General features: G+C 52.3%; 1 protein-coding gene across 14 annotated transcripts in view; it reads left to right on the forward strand.

Annotated features, from left to right (window-relative positions):
- Nucleotides 1-20,676, forward strand: part of INPP4A (inositol polyphosphate-4-phosphatase type I A) — a 121,660-nt gene that overhangs the window by 73,154 nt on the left and 27,830 nt on the right. For 5 of the 14 annotated variants that reach the window (XM_055539406.1, XM_055539409.1, XM_055539401.1 and 2 more), the window contains exons 5-17: nucleotides 3,395-3,513; nucleotides 5,620-5,736; nucleotides 6,027-6,106; nucleotides 7,663-7,774; nucleotides 8,523-8,613; nucleotides 9,069-9,216; nucleotides 10,779-10,909; nucleotides 12,962-13,066; nucleotides 13,539-13,647; nucleotides 15,659-15,676; nucleotides 18,196-18,379; nucleotides 18,757-18,975; nucleotides 19,626-19,875. In XM_055539406.1, coding sequence (XP_055395381.1) covers nucleotides 3,395-3,513; nucleotides 5,620-5,736; nucleotides 6,027-6,106; nucleotides 7,663-7,774; nucleotides 8,523-8,613; nucleotides 9,069-9,216; nucleotides 10,779-10,909; nucleotides 12,962-13,066; nucleotides 13,539-13,647; nucleotides 15,659-15,676; nucleotides 18,196-18,379; nucleotides 18,757-18,975; nucleotides 19,626-19,875 — 1,683 coding nt within the window. The remainder of the gene's footprint in view (nucleotides 1-3,394; nucleotides 3,514-5,619; nucleotides 5,737-6,026; nucleotides 6,107-7,662; nucleotides 7,775-8,522; nucleotides 8,614-9,068; nucleotides 9,217-10,778; nucleotides 10,910-12,961; nucleotides 13,067-13,538; nucleotides 13,648-15,658; nucleotides 15,677-18,195; nucleotides 18,380-18,756; nucleotides 18,976-19,625; nucleotides 19,876-20,676) is intronic. The other 9 variants (XM_055539412.1, XM_055539410.1, XM_055539407.1 and 6 more) reach the window with 5 other exon arrangements.

The raw sequence follows: 20,676 nt of genomic DNA on the forward strand, positions 1-20,676 counted from the left end.
TCTCCACAGCCAGCAATGGCAGGTTGAGTGCCTTCCATGCTTAGAACTTCCCCGGTCTTTTTTTAATTCATGCCTTTGTAACTCACCCTTCCATCTTCCTCTTGTACTTTTAGGAGCTCATATGATTAGATTAAGCTCATCCAGATAATCTGCAGTAATCTTTCCATGTCAAGATTCCATGACCTTAGTTACATCTATGAAGTCCTTTTGCCTGTATTATAATAATTTCAAAAGTTCCTGAAATTAGAATTTGGCCCTTTTTGAGGGGAGGGACGTTTTTCTGCTGGCTGGTCCCTAAAATTAAAAATCTAAAATAAAAAACTCTAGAAATCTTTGAGAAAATGAATAAATAAACCACAAACTGGAGAAAAATATTCACATATACCTGACAAAGGACAGATCTAGGATAAAATGCTTACAAATTGACAGTAAAAAAAATCAATTTAAAAATGAACAAAAGACTTGAGCAGACTCTTGACTAAAGAAGTTATAAAAATGAACAAACACATGGTGAAAAGATGCTTAACATCATTAGTCATTGCAGAAGTGCAAATGAAAACACGTTCTTTAGAACAACTAAGATAAAGGCTAACCCACCAAATGTTGGTGGGATTCAGAGCAACTGGAACTCTGGTAAATTGCAGTAAGATTATAAAGTGATGCAGCCACTTTAGGAATCTGTCAGCTTCTTACAAAGCTAAGCATATCCTTCTCTACTGTAACCTGGAAGTTCCACTCCTAAGTGCTTATGCAAAAGAAAACATGTTCACAAGAAGATGTGAGTAAGAATGTCTGCTGCTGCTGCTAAGTCGTGTCCAACTCTGTGTGACTCTATAGACGGCAGCCCACCAGGCTCCCCGGTCCCTGGGATTCTCCAGGCAGGAACACTGGAGTGGGTTGCCATTGCCTTCTCCAATGCATGAAAATGAAAAGTGAAAGTGAAGTCGCTCAGTCATGTCCGACTCTTTGCGACCCCATGGACTGCAGCCTACCAGGCTCCTCTGTCCATGGGACTTTCCAGGCAAGAGTACTGGAGTGGGGTGCCATCACCTTCTCTGAGTGGGGTGCCATCACCTTCTCCAAGTGGGGTGCTATTGCCTTCTCCAGGAATGTCTATAGCACCTTTATTTATAACGGTTCAAAACTGCAAACAACCCAACTGTCTATTAACATACAGTGACTGGTAAGTAAATTTTGGTATATTCATACAATGGAATATGATTCATCAGTTTTTAAAAAGAATGAATTATCAGTATATAAACAATACAGATGAATCTTGAAAACATTCCATTTATGTTCAAGAAATTCAAGAATGGACAAAAATGGTAAAAATCAGAAAGTGGTTCGCAGGCAGGGGAACTGACTGGGAAGTGGGAGGGGAGCTTTCTTGTCTGATGGAGAAAGTCATCTTGTTTTGTGAGTGTGTATGATTGTCAGAGCTCATTGAATGAGTAAGGCTCTTTGTGTCTTATTATATCCAATAAGTAATGAAAATCCATAAAAATGTATGAGAACATATTACAAAGAGATCAGTTTTCAGCAGTAAATTAATTTGCTGAAGTAAAAATCAGTTTATGAATTTTAAATCACCAATGAGCATTTGAAAAATAAATGAGAATGACGAGAACAGGAGTAGAGACCTCTAAAAATTCTCTCCTCCATAAAGACAGTGAAAAAATGGTCCAGATCAATGATTTCAGTTGCCAACATGCTGAAACAACCTAAGTGCCCATCAGCAGATGAATGGATGAAGATGTGGAGGGTGTGTGTATGTATTTGTTGTATGTGTGTATATGTACATATTATAGATGTGAGTATATACACACACACACATAGAGAAATATAAACAATGGAATATTACTCAGCCATTAACAACGGATGAAATTTTGTCCTTTGCAGCAACATGGATAGACTTGGAGGGCATTATGCTAAGTGAAGTAAGTCAGAGAAAGATAAACACTGTAGGATACCACTTATCTGTGGAATCTAAAAAACACAACAAACTAGTGAATATAACAGAAAAGTAGACTCACACATATGAAGAACAAACTGGTGGTTTCTGGTGGAGAGGGCCAGGAAGGGGCATATAGGGCAAGGGGACTGAGAGGTACAGACTGCTGGGTGTAAGATGGGCTCAAGGATGTACTGCACAGCATGGGGAATACAGCCAATATTTTGTAATAACTAAATGGAAAGTAACTTCTAAAATTCTATAAAAAATTAAAACCAATCAATTGTTTCAGAACTCTGGGAATTAAGCAGAGGCCTTCAGCACTCTGGGGCATGTTCATTGCCTCTCCAGAAAAGCCAGTTCTTGTTATGAGTGTTGGACTTTGATTTACCGTATATTTCGCCAGTCACAAGGTGGATATCTTTCTCATCTTTTAGTATCTCTTTAATCAGAAAGTGTCTTATAGTTAATGGCATATCATAGGTTAATGGCGATGGGCCTTTTTTTCTTTGATAATGCATTTTACAGTAGATGGCATGTTAGATTCAAAGAAGTATGATCCTTTTTATTGTGGGTCCCGTCTATGATTGACTAAGGCTTCCCTGGTGGCTCAGATGGTAAAGCGTCTGCCTACAAAGTGGGAGACCCGGGTTCAATCCCTGGGTCAGGAAGATCCTCTGGAGAAGGAAATGGCACCCCACTCCAGTACTCTTGCCTGGAAAATCCCATGGATGGAGGAGCCTGGTAGCCTACAGTCTATGGGGTCGCAAAGAGTTGGACACGACTAAGCGACTTCACTTTCACTTTATCTGAGTCTTACAATCTATTTCAAAATGCTTAGTGCAATATGTTTTCTAACTGAAACAGTTCATGAAGTGTCTTTAGTTCTAAAAAGCCACATGTTTAGTAATCTCAAATTTGATATGAGTCTTATAAGGAAAATGAATGAGCATGATTTTCTTAAAAAGAAAAAAAGAACTTTATTTTGCAATAGAATTTTAATTAGCTTCCAACATATGTCACACACAGACCCAGGGATACTGTGAGCTTAGGAGTGCAGCAGCCCTGGATGCGGGCGTGTGTAGCTGGGTCTTGATTTCATAGACTCTGTGGCTGCTTAGTTCCAATTAGTTATTAAGGTCAAACTTCACGGGTCAGACCTTTCCTGTGTCATCCATTCCGTGGATGAAGAGAGCCTTCCATCAGCAGTTATGGCATTGCTGTCCTGGGGGCCGGGAAGGCTGGGAGGAATGAGAAGGGATCATTTCTAATTTAAAAAGTCTCCTCCCTGTAACAACAGTCAAGAGTGATCATCTCATTCCGTTGTGTGGGTTTTACTTCTTTTACCTTCTTTGGGTGTGTTTGGAACAGAGAACTAACTGAAGTCTGATTTTTAAGAACCATTTCTACTTTATTTATTTTATTTCTATTCTAATTTTGTAGCCTGCAGTGAGCTGCATACTCCGTCACTAGATCGAAAACCAAATAGCTTTGTGGCAGTGAGCGTGACCACCCCACCCCAGGCATTCTGGACGAAGCACGCACAGACGGAGATCATCGAGGTGGGTGCTTCTTGCCCCCGGCGGCTCCAAGACTGCTTCTGGTCCTGGTGGGAGGTCTGCTCAGTGCCCTGAGCACCCGTAGCTGAGGTTTATTCCTGCGGATTGTCCCACTTCTTGCACGAACGTTGCACGAATGCAGCACATTGGTATCTTTCATCATGCTTACTCATCTGGGTGGTGCTTTTATTTGCCATGTTGTTTGTAGTCGCTCAGTCGTGTCCGACTCTGCGACCCCATGGACCTTAGCTCGCCAGGCTCCTCTGTCCATGGGATTCTCCAGGCAGGAATATGGAGTGGGTTGCCATTTCCTCCTCCAGGGGTCGAACCCAAGTACCCTGCATTGGCAGGGGGCTCGTTACCACAGAGCCATCAGAGAAACCCTTGATTTGCCATATCCTTTACAGTTGTTGATTATTTATTGGCTGGCTGTTTTTGAACAGTGATCCTCTAAGGTAGATTGCTTTTTAAGAGGTAAGACCTCATACTCCCTTCTCATCTCTAATTGGCTGCTACTTTTGGATACTTGTGGTCTTTAATCAGAGTTTAGAGAATGTTAACTATCAACCAACCCTCTTACTGGCCATACTTGTTATTGGTTTGTATTTTTATATCCTTTTTTGAGTTGTGTGTTATGTGTTTACTCTGTACATGAAATGAAATGATACAGTCACCTCAGGAATTTTACCGGATTTCTTGAGATAATTGAGCACATTACGTAAGTTATGAAACTAAGTGTAGGAGGTGGCTGGTGTGAGCTCCTGTAAGATTTTGTTGGTGATGTGAGTTTCTGTGTGAATATTGCCCTCCCTGGCAGTCTCCAGCAAGCAAACTGCATTTCTCCTTCTTTCCAAGTTTTACATTTTGCCTGATAGACCCTCTCATTACCTTGGAAATTTATTTCAAGTTCAAGCCAACAGTTCTGGTTTCTAGCATTTGTCTAGCACTGCTTACCCACAAAGCACTGGGAGCTGTGGATGGCACAGCAAGCCTTGAGCCCCGCCCCTGCCTCAGGGAGTCTACCAGGCTGTGGGTGAGGCGGCTGAAGTGAACGGCTCCCTGCAGACGAGCGGAGTGTGGGCCGTGTGAGGGCAGAGCGAGTGGGACAGTGCGTGGGGATGGGGGCCTGTCCCGCTCACTGTGCACGAGGCACCGCAGGGGTGCAGGGGGTCTGGCCGTGCTGTAGCCGGCTGGTCTGCAGGTGTGTTTAAGGCAGGTCCTGGGGGAGTGATCTGGGCCCCCACTGGCAGCGGGGAGGAATGGGAAGAAGGGGGCGTGAGAGGGAGGCTCTGCAGGTGGAACTTGCAGGGGTGAATTGTCCCTGGGTGGTTCAGAACAACAGAGAAGGCAGCAAAGCCGGTGCCTGGGTCTGGAGCCTCCTTGGAAGGAGAGTCAGAGGGAGTCTGTACCAGCAGATGGAGTGGTTGGGTGGGGCTGTGGCCCCAGCAGGTCACTGCAGGGTGGGGGTGGGGACGAGACTGTCCAGCAGGTGGCAAGACATCAGATCTGGAACTGCAGGTACAGACAAGAACTGCTAACAGTTTGGCCAAGATCACTAACCACCACCTGAGGAAGCGAGTTTAATATAATGGCGTTTGAGGTCAGGGCTGGGCTGCCAAGAAATAGTGACCTATGATCTAGAGACTCGCAGCTCATCCTCAGAAAAAGACAACCTTAAAAAAGCTGGACCTCCATTATTACAAACCCAGGATTCTAGAAATAAACAATTCTGACCATTCATTTCCTCTTTCATCTTTCCATCTGCCTCAGCTTAAAGGAATAGCCTACAGTAGTAGATCCAAATACATCTGAAGTGGTAAGAGTAGTTACAGAAAGTCTTTCCTGCTGGGGGAGGAGCCCTTAGGGTGAGCTCGTGGGCCCAGCATGTGGTGATCTATTCATGGTATCTGGGCCTACAGGCTTTGTCTTTCTTGGAAAGCAGAGTTTGGCTTGTCTGCATCCCTGTAAAGCCTGTTTGCATTCCTGTTGATCCAAGCTGGTAAGATGTTAGTTAGTTTCTCCTTCTGAGAATGTTGGTGTATTTCGAAAGCAACCACTTAAGGAAAATGCAACTCTGTATTCTGATTTTTTTTTTTTTTCCTATTATAGGGAACCAATGATCCTATATTTCTAAGCAGCATTGCCTTCTTTCAAGACTCTCTCATCAATCAGATGACACAGATCAAGCTGTCCGTGTATGATGTCAAGGACAGATCTCAGGGAACAGTTAAGTACCATGTTGTGGTTCGTGGGATGTTCTTCCCTTCTTTTTTTAAAGCTACATAATTGTCTGGGAGGTGAACTCGAGACTGACTTTATTCCTGGCTTACGAATTAATGTCCAGGTGTTTTTGTCTTGGGGAATATCTTTCTACGCCTCCCATTGGGCTCCTGAGATGAAGTCAGACGTGTTGAGAGAGCCAGCCAGCCGGATCCCCACCCCCTCCACCCGCCGCTGCCCCAAGAGCTGGAGGAGCGGCACAGCCTGGGCACTAATGCTGTCTCCCCCTCCCGCAGATGTACTTGCTGGGGTCCGGAACTTTTGTCGTCAAAGATCTGCTCCAGGACAGGCACCATAGGTTGTATTTAACATTAAGGTTGGTATTTAATTTTGTCTGTCTGCAAGTATCTGGAATCACAAGGTCCGGGGACAGATGGGGAAGGTCGACCGTATATTGAGAGAGTGTCTTACCCTCAACCCCTGTCCCCAGAAGCCAGTCTTGGTGGGGGTGGTTGTCACTGAGGAGAAAGAAGAAAACTCAGCCTGTCAGAGGGCATGTCATGAAACGGAAGTGTGCAGTGTTCACGGGAAGTATGCAGACCTACAGGAAAATCTTTGTGTACCTCTAATAATACCAAATGTATTTGGCTGTCATCTATCCCCCCCAATAGGATGTTATCTCCCAGAGAGCAGGTATCCCAAGACTTAGAACAATGTCTGCTGCTCAGGAAATATTTGTGGAAGGAATGAATGAGGGGAGGGAGGGGCCACCCCCACTGTGATGGGGTCAAGATGTCAGTTCTTCCCAAATTCAGTTTAGGGGCAGGTCCCACCCTGATGGAGTGTTCTTTCTTTCTGTCGCTCCATCTTTTTCCCCCCCAAATTATGTAAAAATTGGGAAAACAGTCTGAAATAGCAAGGACAGTTTTGATGTAGGAGGTGAATCCTTGGCCGGTAGTATGCCATTCTGCAGGCGCGGGATGGCAGCGCTGCAGGCGCTGGGGGCTTGCCCTGCAGTGACCCTGTGTGAGAGCCCGACTCAGGACGAGAGAAGGGTCTTGGGAGAATGGGTGGGTTCGCTTCCGGGAAGGATGGTTAGAGGAAAACACTCAGCTTCATCCATTGCCAGAGCTGATTCTGGTTGGACATCATCCTTTTTAAAAGGAGCTAGAGATGGTCACTGAACAGTGTGACTGGGGTTGACTTTCCCAGGCACGGGAACCATGAGAGTGAATCACAAAGGGTACGGTCAGTGGATGGATGTGACCATGCAAAAACTTACAACCTGGCTAAGTGCCACGCTTCAGATAAAAAGCCCAAGGCTTCACAGTATTGCTTTATGAATCAGAGCTTCCCGGGATGAATCAGAGGGGCCCAGGCAGCCGGCAGCCACCCTGAGGGGTCTTGGGGTGAAACTGACCAGGGCTAGAGGGGCCTCAGCTGTATCACGAAGGATTCAGAGGCTTTGGGAATTCCCGTGTGACCTCCGCTAACTGGGGTCCAGACCTAGGCCTTGAGGCTAATCAGAGCTTGAGGATGGAGTAGATGGAGCAGAAGGGTCCTGTGCCAGAAGATGCTCGGGGTCCTGACTCTGAGATGTGTCCCCATCACTCTCAGGGGAGGGGCAGCCCAGGGCTGAGGGGCCCCGGCCTCCCACGCGGGCGGTGGTTTTGCCCCTCCCACTTTACCGGCATGTCCATGCTTCCCTGTGGGGCGTTGCCGCCTCCCAGACGCGGCCTTCCCTTGTGGCCCCACCGTTGCTCACCTGCCGCCCTCAGAGCCCCTGCATGTGGCAGCTGCCATTGGGCCAACCAGCCGGCCCCGTCCTGGTTCCCCCAGGACCCCTCGAGCACCCGGGATGCTGAGCTTTGCGTTTAGCAGAAGGTGAAGCCCAGTCACAGCACCAGTGCTGAAGGGCACTGCCGGTTGCAGGTCTGCAGAGAGTGACCGCGTGGGCAACATCACCGTCATGGGCTGGCAGATGGAGGAGAAGTCGGATCAGCGGCCCCCAGTGACCCGGTCTCTGGACACCGTCAACGGGAGGGTGAGCACAGCATCTTCTCCCTCTGGGTGGGCTGGAGGGCCCTCCTAATGGTCATGGCCTCTGAGTTCAGGGGACGGGACAGTGGGGCCCCTACTGGACATGCCTGCGCCCTCAGGCACTTATCCGGTAGAGAGGGGGCTCCCCAGCCTCTTTTCCAGGTCACAGCTGGCTCCTCAATAGCGGGAGCTGTAGGCGGGAGGGGAGAGGTGGCTTGCGGGTGTGGACTGAGACCCAGGTTGTCTCTGAGGGTGGGTTAAGGTCTTCCTCTCCCAGACACTCCCTGACCATGGCTGCCTGGGCCCCATCGCACACCTGCGCCCCCCACCCACCTCTCCCTGCCTCCCTCATGCACAGCTGCTCACACAGACACTCTCAAACAAGAGCTCTAATAGCCCAAACACTGGCAAGTAGTCATTGTAAAATACAGAGATCTCTCACTGTACCCAAAACAAGTCTGAAACGTTAGCTATGGAAATACTCTCAGGCCTGTCTACCACCGCCCTTTCATCCTACACAGCAAAACACTCAGAGACAAAGGGAAGTGACTCGGTCAGAAGAGTGCATTTCTAGAAAACTGTGGGCGGAGGGCGTTCAGTGTCCCAGGCGGTGGCCTCTCTTGTTTGTGGCTGGGGCTGGGTGTTTCTCATAGAGTTGACTGTGGATATTAGTTTCAAGGAGGCTTTTATGGTCTATGATGCGCCCTGGAGTCTGAGGCAGTTTCGTCATGCTCGTGTGTACGTGTTTTTAGATGGTTCTGCCTGTTGACGAGAGCTTGACTGAGGCCTTGGGGATCCGATCCAAGTATGCTTCGTTGCGAAAAGACACTTTACTGAAATCGGGTAAACAGCTTCCTCTGTGGGTACTCGTGCCGCTCGTGAGTGTCCACCTGGGCTTGCGGTCCCATCCCCCACCTGCTCCGATCGTCACGGGCGTGTCCGCCAGTGGTCACCTCCCTGCACACCAGCGTGCCATTCTTTGGTTCAGCATATTGGGAACTGGTGACCCTCCAGGGGAAGGGCTCCTCCTTCCTTTTGCCCTGTCTTGATGACTCGATGACCAGTGGCCTCCCCACCCAGTCCTAGCACCTCCAAGCCAGGGACATGGTCTGGGATGACAAGACTGCATGTCTCGGGGCAGGAGCATTGAGGCTCAGTCACTCGGTGGGCTTGGGTTTAAGTGTTCGGATTCCCTGGAGAGAAACAGCAAGGAGACCTGGGGATGAGGGCACCATGTAGGCTGGGGGGGCCACGGCGGCCCGCACCCGCTCACTGCAGCTGTTTCTCTCCCGCCTCAGTGTTTGGTGGTGCCATCTGCCGCATGTACCGCTTCCCGACCACCGAGGGCAACCACCTGCGGATCCTGGAGCAGATGGCAGAGAGCGTGCTGTCCCTGCACGTGCCCCGGCAGTTTGTGAAGCTCCTGCTGGAGGAGGACGCAGCCAGGTGAGGCCCAGGGCTCCTGCCGGCCACCCCTTCCCGCAGGAAAGCTCATAGACGGGGCAGGTGAGCACGGACCTCAGACAGGCCTGGTTGCACACCCAGCCCTGCCACCTGCCTACTTCTCAGCCTGGGCTCAGTTTGCTCAACTGTGTCCCCCGTTTGTGTGTGAGGAAGTCACAAGGTCGCCTGCCTGACAGGCCAGCTGTGCCAGAGCCGAGCACATGTTCCCCCCGCTTCAGCATTCCTTTTGCTGATTTAATAATGATAAAATGGTATGACTTTTTAACTTCAGATAATTTAGTAGATTCCTAAAAACGTTTATAAAATTAGCCCCCCAGAGGAAAAAGTGCATAGTGTAAAAAGTGAAAGAGTGCAAAAGGGTTTTTACAAAAAATGCAAGTCTTGAGATGCTGAGATGCTTATTTCCCAAGAAACAGCCACTTCAGCCACATCAGTGTTTTCTCCTGTATTTCTGTATATATGCACAGAGCACTCTCAATCAATTTCAGGGATTAACTCCTGAGTAGGAAAGGGAAATCCTCATAAATGATGAGGACTTTAGGTCTTTTATACTTTCTCCCCAGTTTCCTAAAATGGTTATCCTTTTTTAAAAATCCATTGTGTGTGTTCATTAGTCTGATTATGTAGCTATTATTTCCTGCCGAGCTGAGATTATATATCATTTCTGTCTCTTTGGCCATGCTGCGTGGCAAGCAGGATCTTACTTCCCCAGCCAGGGATCGAACCCATGCCTCTGAAGTGGAATCGCAGGTTCTTAGCCACTGGACCACCAGGGAAGTCCCATATGTTTCAGTTCTTAAACAGCTTTCATTTTTGTGGAGGTCCCAAGTCCTTTCTTTCTTGTCCTCGTCTCCCCTCACCCTCAGACCTTTTACATCCGGACAGTTCATCACTTATACAGACAGTGACGGGAGCCATGGCTGAAGTTGCCGGTTTCCCAGGGTCCTTGTCCCAGACCTGGAAAGGATGCCAGTGAGACTCAAGGGCCTGGCAGCTGTGGGACCCACACTGCTGAGCAGCCCAGCTGCAGGCTTGTTGGACAGCTTTATGTTCTGCAGCTCTGCTCTGGGAGGGCAGAAAGGCCCATGCTTCCCAGAACCCAGGGGGCAGTGACAGACCCTGGTGGGGATGAGGAGAGGGGAGAGGGTTGCCCTCAGGCTCTAGTCCTCTATTGATCTGGGAGGGTCAGACTCAAATGGGCTGCAGCTCAAGCTCTTGTGGCCCCTGGATATGTGCATGGTCATAGGGGCGACGGCAGAGCCACTCCCCTCTCCAGTCCTTCGCTTAGTTTTCCCTGAACATCTAGGTTCCTATGGAAAGCTTGTCTGCAGTTTCCACACGGTCAGTGGTTGCCCGCCTTTCTTACAGCCGCATGTGGAGCCGTCTGCCGTGCTGCCCTGCTGCTGGCCCTTCAGACCCACAGGGCCTTCCCTGAGCGTCAGCAACACGTCCACAACCATCTGGCCTCCTGGATGCTCAGGACTCCTGAGCCTCTGCCAGGAGGGAGTGGGCGCCATGGCCTGACGTGTGTGTTTCGCTTGCAGAGTATGTGAACTGGAGGAGCTGGGGGAGCTGTCCCCATGCTGGGAGAGCCTCCGGCGCCAGATTGTCACACAGTACCAGACCATCATCCTCACCTACCAGGAGAACCTGACCGACCTCCATCAGTACAAAGGTGGGTACCCACTCTCATTTCCCAGCTAAAAACCTGGAATCCGGGGTTGCTCACATATGCCCACTGACAGACGCTCTAATGGATTTTTAAAAATAGATTCTCATGTAGATGTCGGTTCTTTCAAAGATGGAGTTTTCAGATCTTAATTAAGACAAATGTGTGAATTGCATTGAAAGTTCCGTCCATGGTGTCCTCTGCCAAAGCAAACCACCGTAGGATGAAACAGAGGAGAGACAGGGTCCCAGGCCGTCGGTTCATGTTCCTGCTTCATCCTGGTCCTGCGTCAGCACGGTGTCCGAAAGCATGTAGGCCTTTTGCCTTGAGACCAAGCAAGGCAGGGTTTTCTGGATTTCCTAGTTTAACTGTTTGGTGGTCCTTATACTGATATATGGGCTTCCCAGGTGGCACCGGTGGTAAAGAATCTGCTTGCCAGTATAGGAGATGCAAGAGACGCGGGTTCAGGCCTGGGTTGGGAGGATCCCCTGGAGAAGGAAATGGCAACCTGTATTCTTGCCTGGGAAATGCCATGGACAGAAGAGCCTGGTGGGCTACAGTCCATGGGGTCGCAGAGTCAGAAAAAAACACGAGTGTACACACACACATATTGACATACAAATTGTCTGAGTGAAGCTCTCCATTTTAAGGCTCAAAAGAGAAAATGAAATACAGACACCTCTTATTAGAAGGTGCCACTTGATTTTCAAAGCATGTTCAGGTAGATTTAGAAAACGATGATAAACTCGCTCCCTTTTGATTCCAAATGAAATGACTTTGGTTTTCTATTATTTTATCCTGCAGATTCTTCCCTTCTTCCCCTTTTTATAATAGAATTTCAGGTTTTCAGGAAAGTCATAAGCCCTTCATGTGATTTTGACACAGAGCATAGAAACCTGTCCATGAACTTGACTGAGAAGAAGCCAGATACAGGAATGATGGCAGGATGATGGTGCCCTGGGTTTGGTTTGCGTCTGAAGAAAAGATCTAAGTGTATTTCTAAGAGAAATGGCAGTGTTTTCCTAAAGGGACGTAGGGACCTGCTGGTGCTGGCTGCCTGTTACCTGGCCAAGTCTGAAACCCATACACCTGGGTGTTTCTGGAGCAGAGCGTCTGAGATGTCATTGTGCATCTATGTCCCCTGAGAATCTTGTTAACAGCAGATCTGGGGTTTGGCATTTCTAACAGGCTCCCAGGAAGCTGATGTTGCTGGTCCCTGGGCACCCCCATCAGTAGCTGGGGAACGGTTTCCTGGGCAAAGCGCAGAGCAGATGGTGGCCAGTCTTCATTTTCTGTGCTGGCAAAATAAACGTGCCGTTTTTCACTAAATGAAATGTTTATTTCTCCTCATTGTCACCGTAATTTATAATCCCTTTCTTTTCTCAGCATGTAATTCTTCACTTAGTTAAGTATTCCAGTTATAGAAGTAACATTGTGAATATCTTGTTAGGAAACACGGTCCAAACTCCTGAGCCACCCAGAGTGTGTGTGAGGATGTGTGAGTGTGTGTTCCAGGGCCCAACCGGGTGCCCTGTGGTGCCTGCTTACCGTGAGCGACCTAGGGTGGCGAGTGGGCCTTCTCATCACTTTCCAGATTGGAGGCGTGTCTCCGCTGTTGCGCGGCTTCTTAGATCTTGGGTGCTGGAAGGCTCTGCAGTGGGAACAGACACTTTCTGGCACGGGCCCACCTGCTTTCTATAGCGGTGCTGACAGCGTGCTGCACACATTCCCATCCCTGAGTCAGACCTCTCGGCTGAGAGCTGGCGTGGGCAGGCCTGGTGTCGTTCCTCAGCTTCCAAGGGTGGCTCCATCTGCCTGCACTCACCCCTGGGATCCCAGACCAGTCTTCTGGCCAGGACCCGCTGTCCCTCAGCATTTCACAGCCCCCGTCATCAGGGAAGGAAGCGTGCTCGTGAGCAGCTTGGAGTCCCTGAGGCCTCTGCCGACACATGCCTGCTCACCCATGGCAGAGTCCTCACAGGGTCCCTTCTCTGGGTGGCTTTCTTGCACGCTGGATACAGGCTGACCATCTTTATCTTCTCCCCTTCTGATCCTTAGGTCCCTCGTTCAAAGCAAGCAGTTTGAAAGCAGATAAAAAGCTAGAATTTGTTCCCACTAACTTACACATACAAAGGATGAGAGTTCAGGATGATGGAGGAGCAGGTAACCGCCCCGTGAATCATGTCGCTGCTTTCCCCACTGGCCCTTGGTCCCTGAGCTGTCGCACGTCTGTCCTGTGTGTCTGCTGTGGCGTTGGGCTGAGAGCACAGCAAAGGGACCTCCAAGGCCTTTGTGAGGAGCTCTAGCACCTTCCTCTTGTTTGTCCTCCTTCCAGCTTCTCTTGCATTTCTGGGGCAGAAAACGGCCCACGGGTCATCCTTCTGAGGCAGGGGCGCAGGCTGAGTGTCGTGGGTCGCTGTGTGGCCCCACCCTGAGACCCACACAGGCCCCTCTGAGCCAAGATGAGGGTGCTGGGCTCCAGAGGCCCTCGGGCACCCTGGATGGTGGGACTAGCGTTGCCATAGGCTGCTTGGAGCCGGGCTGGCGGGGGCCCCAGAGCTTCGTGCATATCCCGTAGCCAGCTTTGTCCGCAGGCCTGAGCCAGAGTAATGGAGGAGAGCTTTCTGTCATTCAGATCAGAACTATGACATCGTCACCATTGGGGCGCCAGCAGCACACTGCCAGGGCTTCAAGTCGGGAGGGCTCCGCAGAAAGCTGCGCAAGTTTGAAGAGACCAAGAAGCAGTAAGTTCTCAGAGGGTGTCTGTCCTCCTTGTTCTGGTGTCTCGGGCTTCCCGGATTAAAAAAAAAAAAAGTCGCAAGGGGACCGCAGAAACGTCCAGCGTCCGAGCTGCTTGTGCAGGGTGGGGGAGCTGCCTGAGGCGCCTGTGCCGCTCTTTGTGCACGTCCAAGCTGGGCGGTGACGAGTGCCCGAGGGCCTGTCCTTGCAAAACGGCAGCCGATTGAAAAATCCGCCCGGAGAAATGGTGCCCCCGGCCCTCGCGGACTTGGCGGGCTCCGCTGCCCTTTAGAAACCTTGGTCGAAGGTCACAGGGTGTGAGGTCTGGGAAAGATGGTTTCCTCTCCTGGAGGACATTGGTGGTCAGTGTTCCCAGGGTCAGAGAGGCTCCAGGGGCTGCAGGGAGTGACCAATCAGAGCGGGGGAACAGCGAGGTGGGCGGGGCACGTGATAAGGGGCGGGGCCTCGGGGCGGAGCTCTGCGGGCAGGGCGAGCTGGTGACTAGAGCTGACAGGTTGAGCAGGTAGGGAGCCTGCTGGGGAGAGGGTGCAGGGGCTGCCGCAGGGCAGGGACGACAGGGAGACAGCGGAAGCCGAGCTGCCGTGTCCGATACCGGGAGGCATTGGTGATCTTCCGAACATCGCCTGGCTAGACTTAACCTTGACTGGAGGGCTCGGGTGTAGGGAGTAGATGGGATGCGTGTAGGTGATGCCCTGGGCTCCTCGGACCTAGAGGTGGAGGAGGAGTGGGACCAAGACAAGCTTGTCTCAGGCTGGTAGGAGAGATGTTGGCAAACGAGGGGAGATGGAGGACACTGGTGGAGCGAGGTTCTGGAGAAGATGGGGAGGCAGGACTGGGCAGTGATCCTGGAAGGGCCAGGAGAAGAAGGTGGCATCACAGAGAAAGAGGAAGCTGGGGCTGCAGCAGAGCAGCTGGTGCAGAATGTGGAGTTGAGGGGCCCCAACACCAAGGCCCACGATCCTCAGGAGGTCCTGTGGAGCAGTCGTGGAGGCCTGGTGACTAAGTGCACACATACAGTGCTGGCCGCAGCCTCAGGCCAGAGCCTGGCTCTGTGTCCCGGGTGGGTGTCAGGACAGGGCTTGAGCAGGTTGACCTTGGATTGCAGGGGCCGGGGAGAAAGGACAGGTGCAGTGGGCTGAGGCGTGAGCGGGCGGGCAGAGAGCACCCGGGGACTCAGGGTTCAGAGCAGGTGGGCAGAGAGCACCCAGGGACTCAGGGTTCAGAGCGGGTGGGCAGAGAGCACCCGGGGACTCAGGGTTCAGAGCTGTCCCCAGGGCAGATGGTGGGAGGTGGGCCTCAGACTGGGCAGCATCTCTGGGATCCTGCCCACCTTCCTGCAGCCCCCTTGACCTGGATCTGGCCCCACCAAGGGCTCCTCAAACCAGGCCACCAGACCCACCCGAGGATTCGCCAGCCTGGTGGTCCCCTGGGAATTAGGGCAAAGGCAGCTTCCTGTGCCGCCGCCGCTCTGCACGGCCAGCCGCATGTGTGTTGCTGCACTGCATGGGCCGTGTGGAGGTGTGAGCGTGCGACTCCAGCCGGCGTGGGGCCCTGGAGGAGAAAGCCAGTCAAGGGGCTGGCCCTGTCCCAGGAAGGTCGGGGTGTTGATACCAGTTATTCTGCATGTGAACTTCAGGACTCTTATTCCCCAAAGGCTTTTTGTAGTATTTTTCAAATATATAATGTACATGTTTATGTATTTTCCTACTAATGGCATAAAACCACCTGCAGGAATGGTTTGCACCAGGGGAGCTCTCCTCAGCGCAGGTGTAGCCCACCACATGGGGCATCTCCCTGGGGCTCAAGCACACACGCAGATGCTGCTCCGACCAGGGAGCACCCTGGGCTCCTAAGCTGAATCCTCCCTGTAGTCGGGGCTTCCTCAAGTTATCTCCAGAATTTTGATGAAAGAGAACTTGGTTTTTACGTTTTTTTGTTTTGCATTTGCCGTTTGCTAACAAGCTGCTAATATTTCATCTTGGTTCTTTTCTTTAGCAGTTTTGAGGAGTGTTGGTGAGTTCTCTGTCCGTGGAGAGTGTGCGTTTGGGTCTTGCTCTCGTGCAGAGAAAGCCTGTCCCCTCCTCTGTGAGGTGCTGCCCCCACCGCGCCCCCGCAGGCTCCTAGCTGTAGTCTCGTAGATGGAACTCCCTTCCAACTGCAATGTTCTGTGATAATGAATAGCCCGTCTCCAGTCTGCTGTTTCAAACCCTCCCAGTCTGGCTGCGTCACTTGGAGCAAAGACCCAGCTCTCTCTCCATGACGAGGAAGCGCCTAGGCCAGGCAGGTCCCAGGTGCTGAGGCTTCAAGCCAGTACCGTGGTATGTTTGAGAGTCTCTTCCTGGCTTCTTTTACTGCCATCTAAGGCTCTTCTGTTTTTACTTCCCCTTCACCCCTGGCAGGAATGAAACCAGCTTACTTTTTTTTTCTTTGGCCATGCCTCATGGCACATAGGGTCTTAGTTCCCTGACCAGGCATTGAACCCCTGCCCCTGCCATGGAAGCACAGTGTCTTAACCGTAGACCAACAGGGAAGTCCCCAGCGTACATTTTTATATTTAATGGTTAATGGAGATTTGCAAAACAAATTACTAGGGTAAGTTTTACTCCTGGAGGGCAAACCAGGGGTTAATATAATCAGCTGACTTTCTCCACCAAAGAATGAGATGGCAGCTGGAATTCTGGTGCCTGCTGACTGGGGTCCCCAGGTGCTGCTCCAGGCCTCCCCAGGCTCACCCAGAGTGCGGCCCCGGTCCAGAACAGGGGTTCTGCACTAGGACTCGTGAGGCTCCCGCTGCCCTTGGAACCGCTACCTTCACGGAGCTGGAGCAGCTCAGGGCCCTGGCCAGGAGGGCCAGGGTGCCACGGGGACATGGCCCTGTCCCCCAGCCGAGGCTCTGCAGCTGCCCCATTTTTAGTCTTTGGGCTCACATGACTGCTGTTCACAGTCGTCCATGAACAGCCACTGTTTGAGGCGTGTCCTTTCTCACTCCTGCCATGTGGCCCCTCCGTGAGCCCCAGTTACTGATAGGACCTGTGTGTGAGGACTCGTGGGGAATGGGGAGATGATTCCTCTCCGGCTGCCTGGAGGATTTGTATTTGCTGAAATGGACACACCATTCCACACACACACGAACGTGCACCTCACGTCACGTGTGTTCTCTCGACTGGGGCCTGGGAGGAAGAGATTTGAAAACTCCCGTCCTAAGACTCGACTCCGCTGAGTGGCAGCTATTCATTGGGCAGAGTGATTGCAGCTTGGAGAGCAGCGTGCACACCTCATGCTGTGCGGGCCTGACTGCGGCCTGCTGCATGGGCTTCTGACACCTCCATCGTTTCTCACTGTGATGTCTGGGCTCGGGGTATTGTTCGTTTTGGGGTGCTGTGGTTTTCGTGTGTGCATGCTGACCCTGTAGTCTGTCAGGGGGCAGGGCAGGGCCGTTTCTTGGTGACCCGGCTTCGGGTTAGCCTGGAAAGAGCCCAGTAAGGAAAGGGCTCATCCCTGATCACGTGACCCTCTTCTCCTGGGGCAACGAAGGAGGGTGTGGTCCTCCACCTTCTCTCTTCTCCCCCAGAGTCAAAGGGCAGTTCTTTGAGGGTGTCAGTCAAGGCCCGTCATTCCGTGAAAGATGGGTGCCTTGTATGTTTTCCCCCTGCTTCCCTCGCTTCCTCAGGTGGTCTGAAAAATAAGTTTGTAATATAGGGTTGATTTGGCATTTTAGCCAAGAGACATTCAGTTTATGTCCCCATCTAGAAGGTCCCCAGATGGAGCTGGTTCCCCAGAGGCTGGTGTTTGTGCCGGGCAGTGGCTGAGCTGTGTCTCTGGCGTTGCATCCCAAGAGGCACATACATCGCTTGGCGAGAGACGGGAGGACCGGTTTCCTAAGTCACTGAGGGCCTTGCCTCCGGTTCGGCGCGTTCTCCACACCCTCTTCATCCCTCGGGACAGGATTTTTTAAGTAAGGGAGTCCCAGAGCAGGAGAGAAAGGACAGAAGCCCAGTTTTCTGGGGACTTGCTGAGGTAAACACACGAAGGAGGGTGTAGGTCTATGCATAGGAAGTTTGAAGTCCTCGTTGGCCAAATGAGAAGCCAGGAATCTTTTGGCAAAGTCCAGCCCCCACTGAAGTCTCCTTGTACTGTGACGTGACCCCTTCCAGTATCAGCAGACCCCAAGTCTCCATTTAGGTAACACTTAGAAACTGACAGAAGAGGTTCTTAGGTGAAAGAGGGTGGATGTTCAGATGACTACCGGGCTCAGTATCTGTACACATGTGTATAAACACAGTAGAAATACAGATACGTGGGAATGTAGATAAAAGACTTAATTGTATTTTAACATTTCAAGCCTCTACCATATAGACAGGATGGATTTCCTGAAATTTACTCTTGCCCGTCAATAACTAGACTAGCCTAGGAAAACACCCCTGAGGAACAGGACGCTTCACCTTGCGTTGGGTGCGGGCTGGGGTTGGGAGGGTGTCTCCAGCCTTGTCAACTTGGGAGAACCCTTTTGAATCTGTTCCAATCCTTCCTAGCACATCATCCAGCTGCCAGTCCATCATCTACATACCACAGGACATCATCAGAGCTAAGGAGATCATCGCCCAGATCAACACCCTCAAAACCCAAGTGAGTTACTACGCCGAGCGGCTCTCGAGGGCGGCCAAGGACAGGTCTGCCACTGGCCTGGAAAGAACACTTGCCATCTTGGCAGACAAGGTAGGAGGGACTCCCCTGCTGCAGGTGGGGTGGGTCCCTTGGGTGTCTGAAAACCCCTGGGCACCTCACATGTGCCGAGAGCTGTCCACATGAGTGGGAACGTTGGGATGACCTCGAAGGTCTGTCTGCCTTCAGGTCTGTTTCCCACACGGCCTGGAACGGAGGTCTGGGACTGGCCTGTGGCCATAGACCTGGAGCCGGGGCAAGGTAGTGACAGAGCCCGGGGCTCAGGATCCTTGGTGACGGCTTCATGCCCTTGACTTAGCAGCGAGTGCCGAGGGTCTTGTTGAAGCTGGGGTGCTTCCTCCGCCCCCTTGATAAGGCCTGCTCAGCACGGGTTGGGTGCTCAGAGGCTGGGTGTGCGTGTGTCCCTGCAGACCCGGCAGCTGGTCACTGTGTGTGACTGCAAGCTGCTGGCCACCTCCATCCACGGGCTGAACGCCGCCCGGCCTGACTACATCGCCTCCAAAGCCTCGCCCACCTCGACCGAGGAGGAGCAGGTGATGCTGCGGAATGACCAGGACACCCTCATGGCTCGGTGGTCGGGCAGGAACAGCCGGTCTTCTCTGCAGGCGGATTGGCACGAGGAGGAGTGGGTGAGTCCTCACTACCCCCACCCCACTCCCCGAGCTGAGCTGGCCTTGAAAACGCAAGGCCTTGCTCTCTCTCTGGCCATCGGCCCTGCCAGGCTGCATCTTCCTGGAACTGAGAGACTGAGGGCTTGGAAGCTGTGCTCTGACATCATCTCATGCTCTCCCGAAAGGTGGGCTCCAAGGTCAGGTCTGTCCCTCTCGTAGTGACACATCACAAAGCCAAGTCTGTCGCCTGTTGGGTCTGCTCTTCAGAGGCACTGGGCTCCTCCAGCCCACCCCAGTGTCTTGAATTCTGTCTGTGTTTCTGGAGCCACCCCCTCCCCAACCCAAGTCATCAGCAGCTCCCCCCCAGAAGACCTCGGTCTCCTGTGACGGTCGTGTGAGGTCTGCGGTGGACGGAGGAAGGGATGAGACTGTCCCTTCTGCCTGCCCTGGCCTCTGGGATAGTAACTGGCAGTCTCTCCACAAAACAGGACATTGATTTGTCTTTGGAAAAGCAAATGCACCTGTGATAAGGAGCTGTGAATTATCTCGCTGTTTCTAAATTGAGGGCTTTAGGGAGCATGGGGCCCAGGCTGGGGTCCAAGTTGGGGGGTGTCTGGCTTGTGTTCTGTCCCACCCAAGGCACTGACCCTGTGCCCTTGCTCTGGAAGGAGAAGGTGTGGCTGAATGTGGACAAGAGCCTGGAGTGCATCATCCAGCGGGTGGACAAGCTGCTGCAGCGCGAGCGCCTGCAGGGCGAGGGCTGCGAAGACGGCCTCCCGGGCGCCGGCAGCGGCTCCAGCCGGAAAGGTAACCGGGGCAGCCAGGCCTACTGGATCCGACCGGAGGAAGTCCTCTGCGATGCCCCCTCCTCGCCATGCCCCTCCGCTGCATGCTGCCCTCACCCGACCACATCCACATGTGCGTATGCAGCCCGGGCCCCACGCATACTGTCTGTCTGTCCATGTGTCTCTAACTCCATGACCCCACGCAGACTGCAGGGAGGCCTCTCAGTAGAGGGGGGTGTCGCAGTGCCCGGAGCAGCAGGTAGGGGGCGGGAGGCTCTCCGCGTCTTCACGGCTTGTTGGCCCTCAGCCCTCCCAGGTCCCCCTGCTGCATCTGGAGGGTCGGGCTCCTAAGCATTTGTGGTTTGTCCACCCACCTGGGAACCTGAAGGAAGCGGAATGGTAGACACCTTTCTGATGAGATTGCCTGTTGCATCAGGGATGAAGGAGCAGGCGTAGCGTGCAGGGAAGAGCGAGCTGGTGGCAGGCCAGCGCTTGTCTGTAGAGGCTGGTGGTCGTGGGCTGGGAGCCCTTTTACAGCCGCAGCCTGCTGCCCTGGCCTGTGCTGGTAACTCAGGGTACGCCCCTCTGCCACACCTGGGGGCCCGGCGGGGTTTATCTGTTCAGCGCCACCTCCAGGTGGGTCTCTCCGCGGACGGCAGGACAATGGCCTGGAGCAGCCTGCTGCATAAAGAGCCCACCATCTGTGGAGACGGAGCCTAACCAGGCACTCCATTCTGCTGGCTCCTAAAGCTGGGGGTACCGTGCTTTCTGAACACGGAGGTGCTTGGTCCCTAAAGCTCCGACCTTTCCTAAGAGCTGGTGGGGCCGTGGGCCAGGCAGCTGAGACCGGCTGCTGCCGCCTGCTCGCTCCCCTTTGGGAGCGTCACGAGGTGGAGGCGAGGTGCTGACGGGCCTCCTGCAACAGGACTTGTTT

The sequence above is a fragment of the Bubalus kerabau genome, chromosome 11, assembly GCF_029407905.1.
Source record: "Bubalus kerabau isolate K-KA32 ecotype Philippines breed swamp buffalo chromosome 11, PCC_UOA_SB_1v2, whole genome shotgun sequence".
NCBI classification, from domain to species: Eukaryota; Metazoa; Chordata; class Mammalia; order Artiodactyla; family Bovidae; genus Bubalus; species Bubalus kerabau.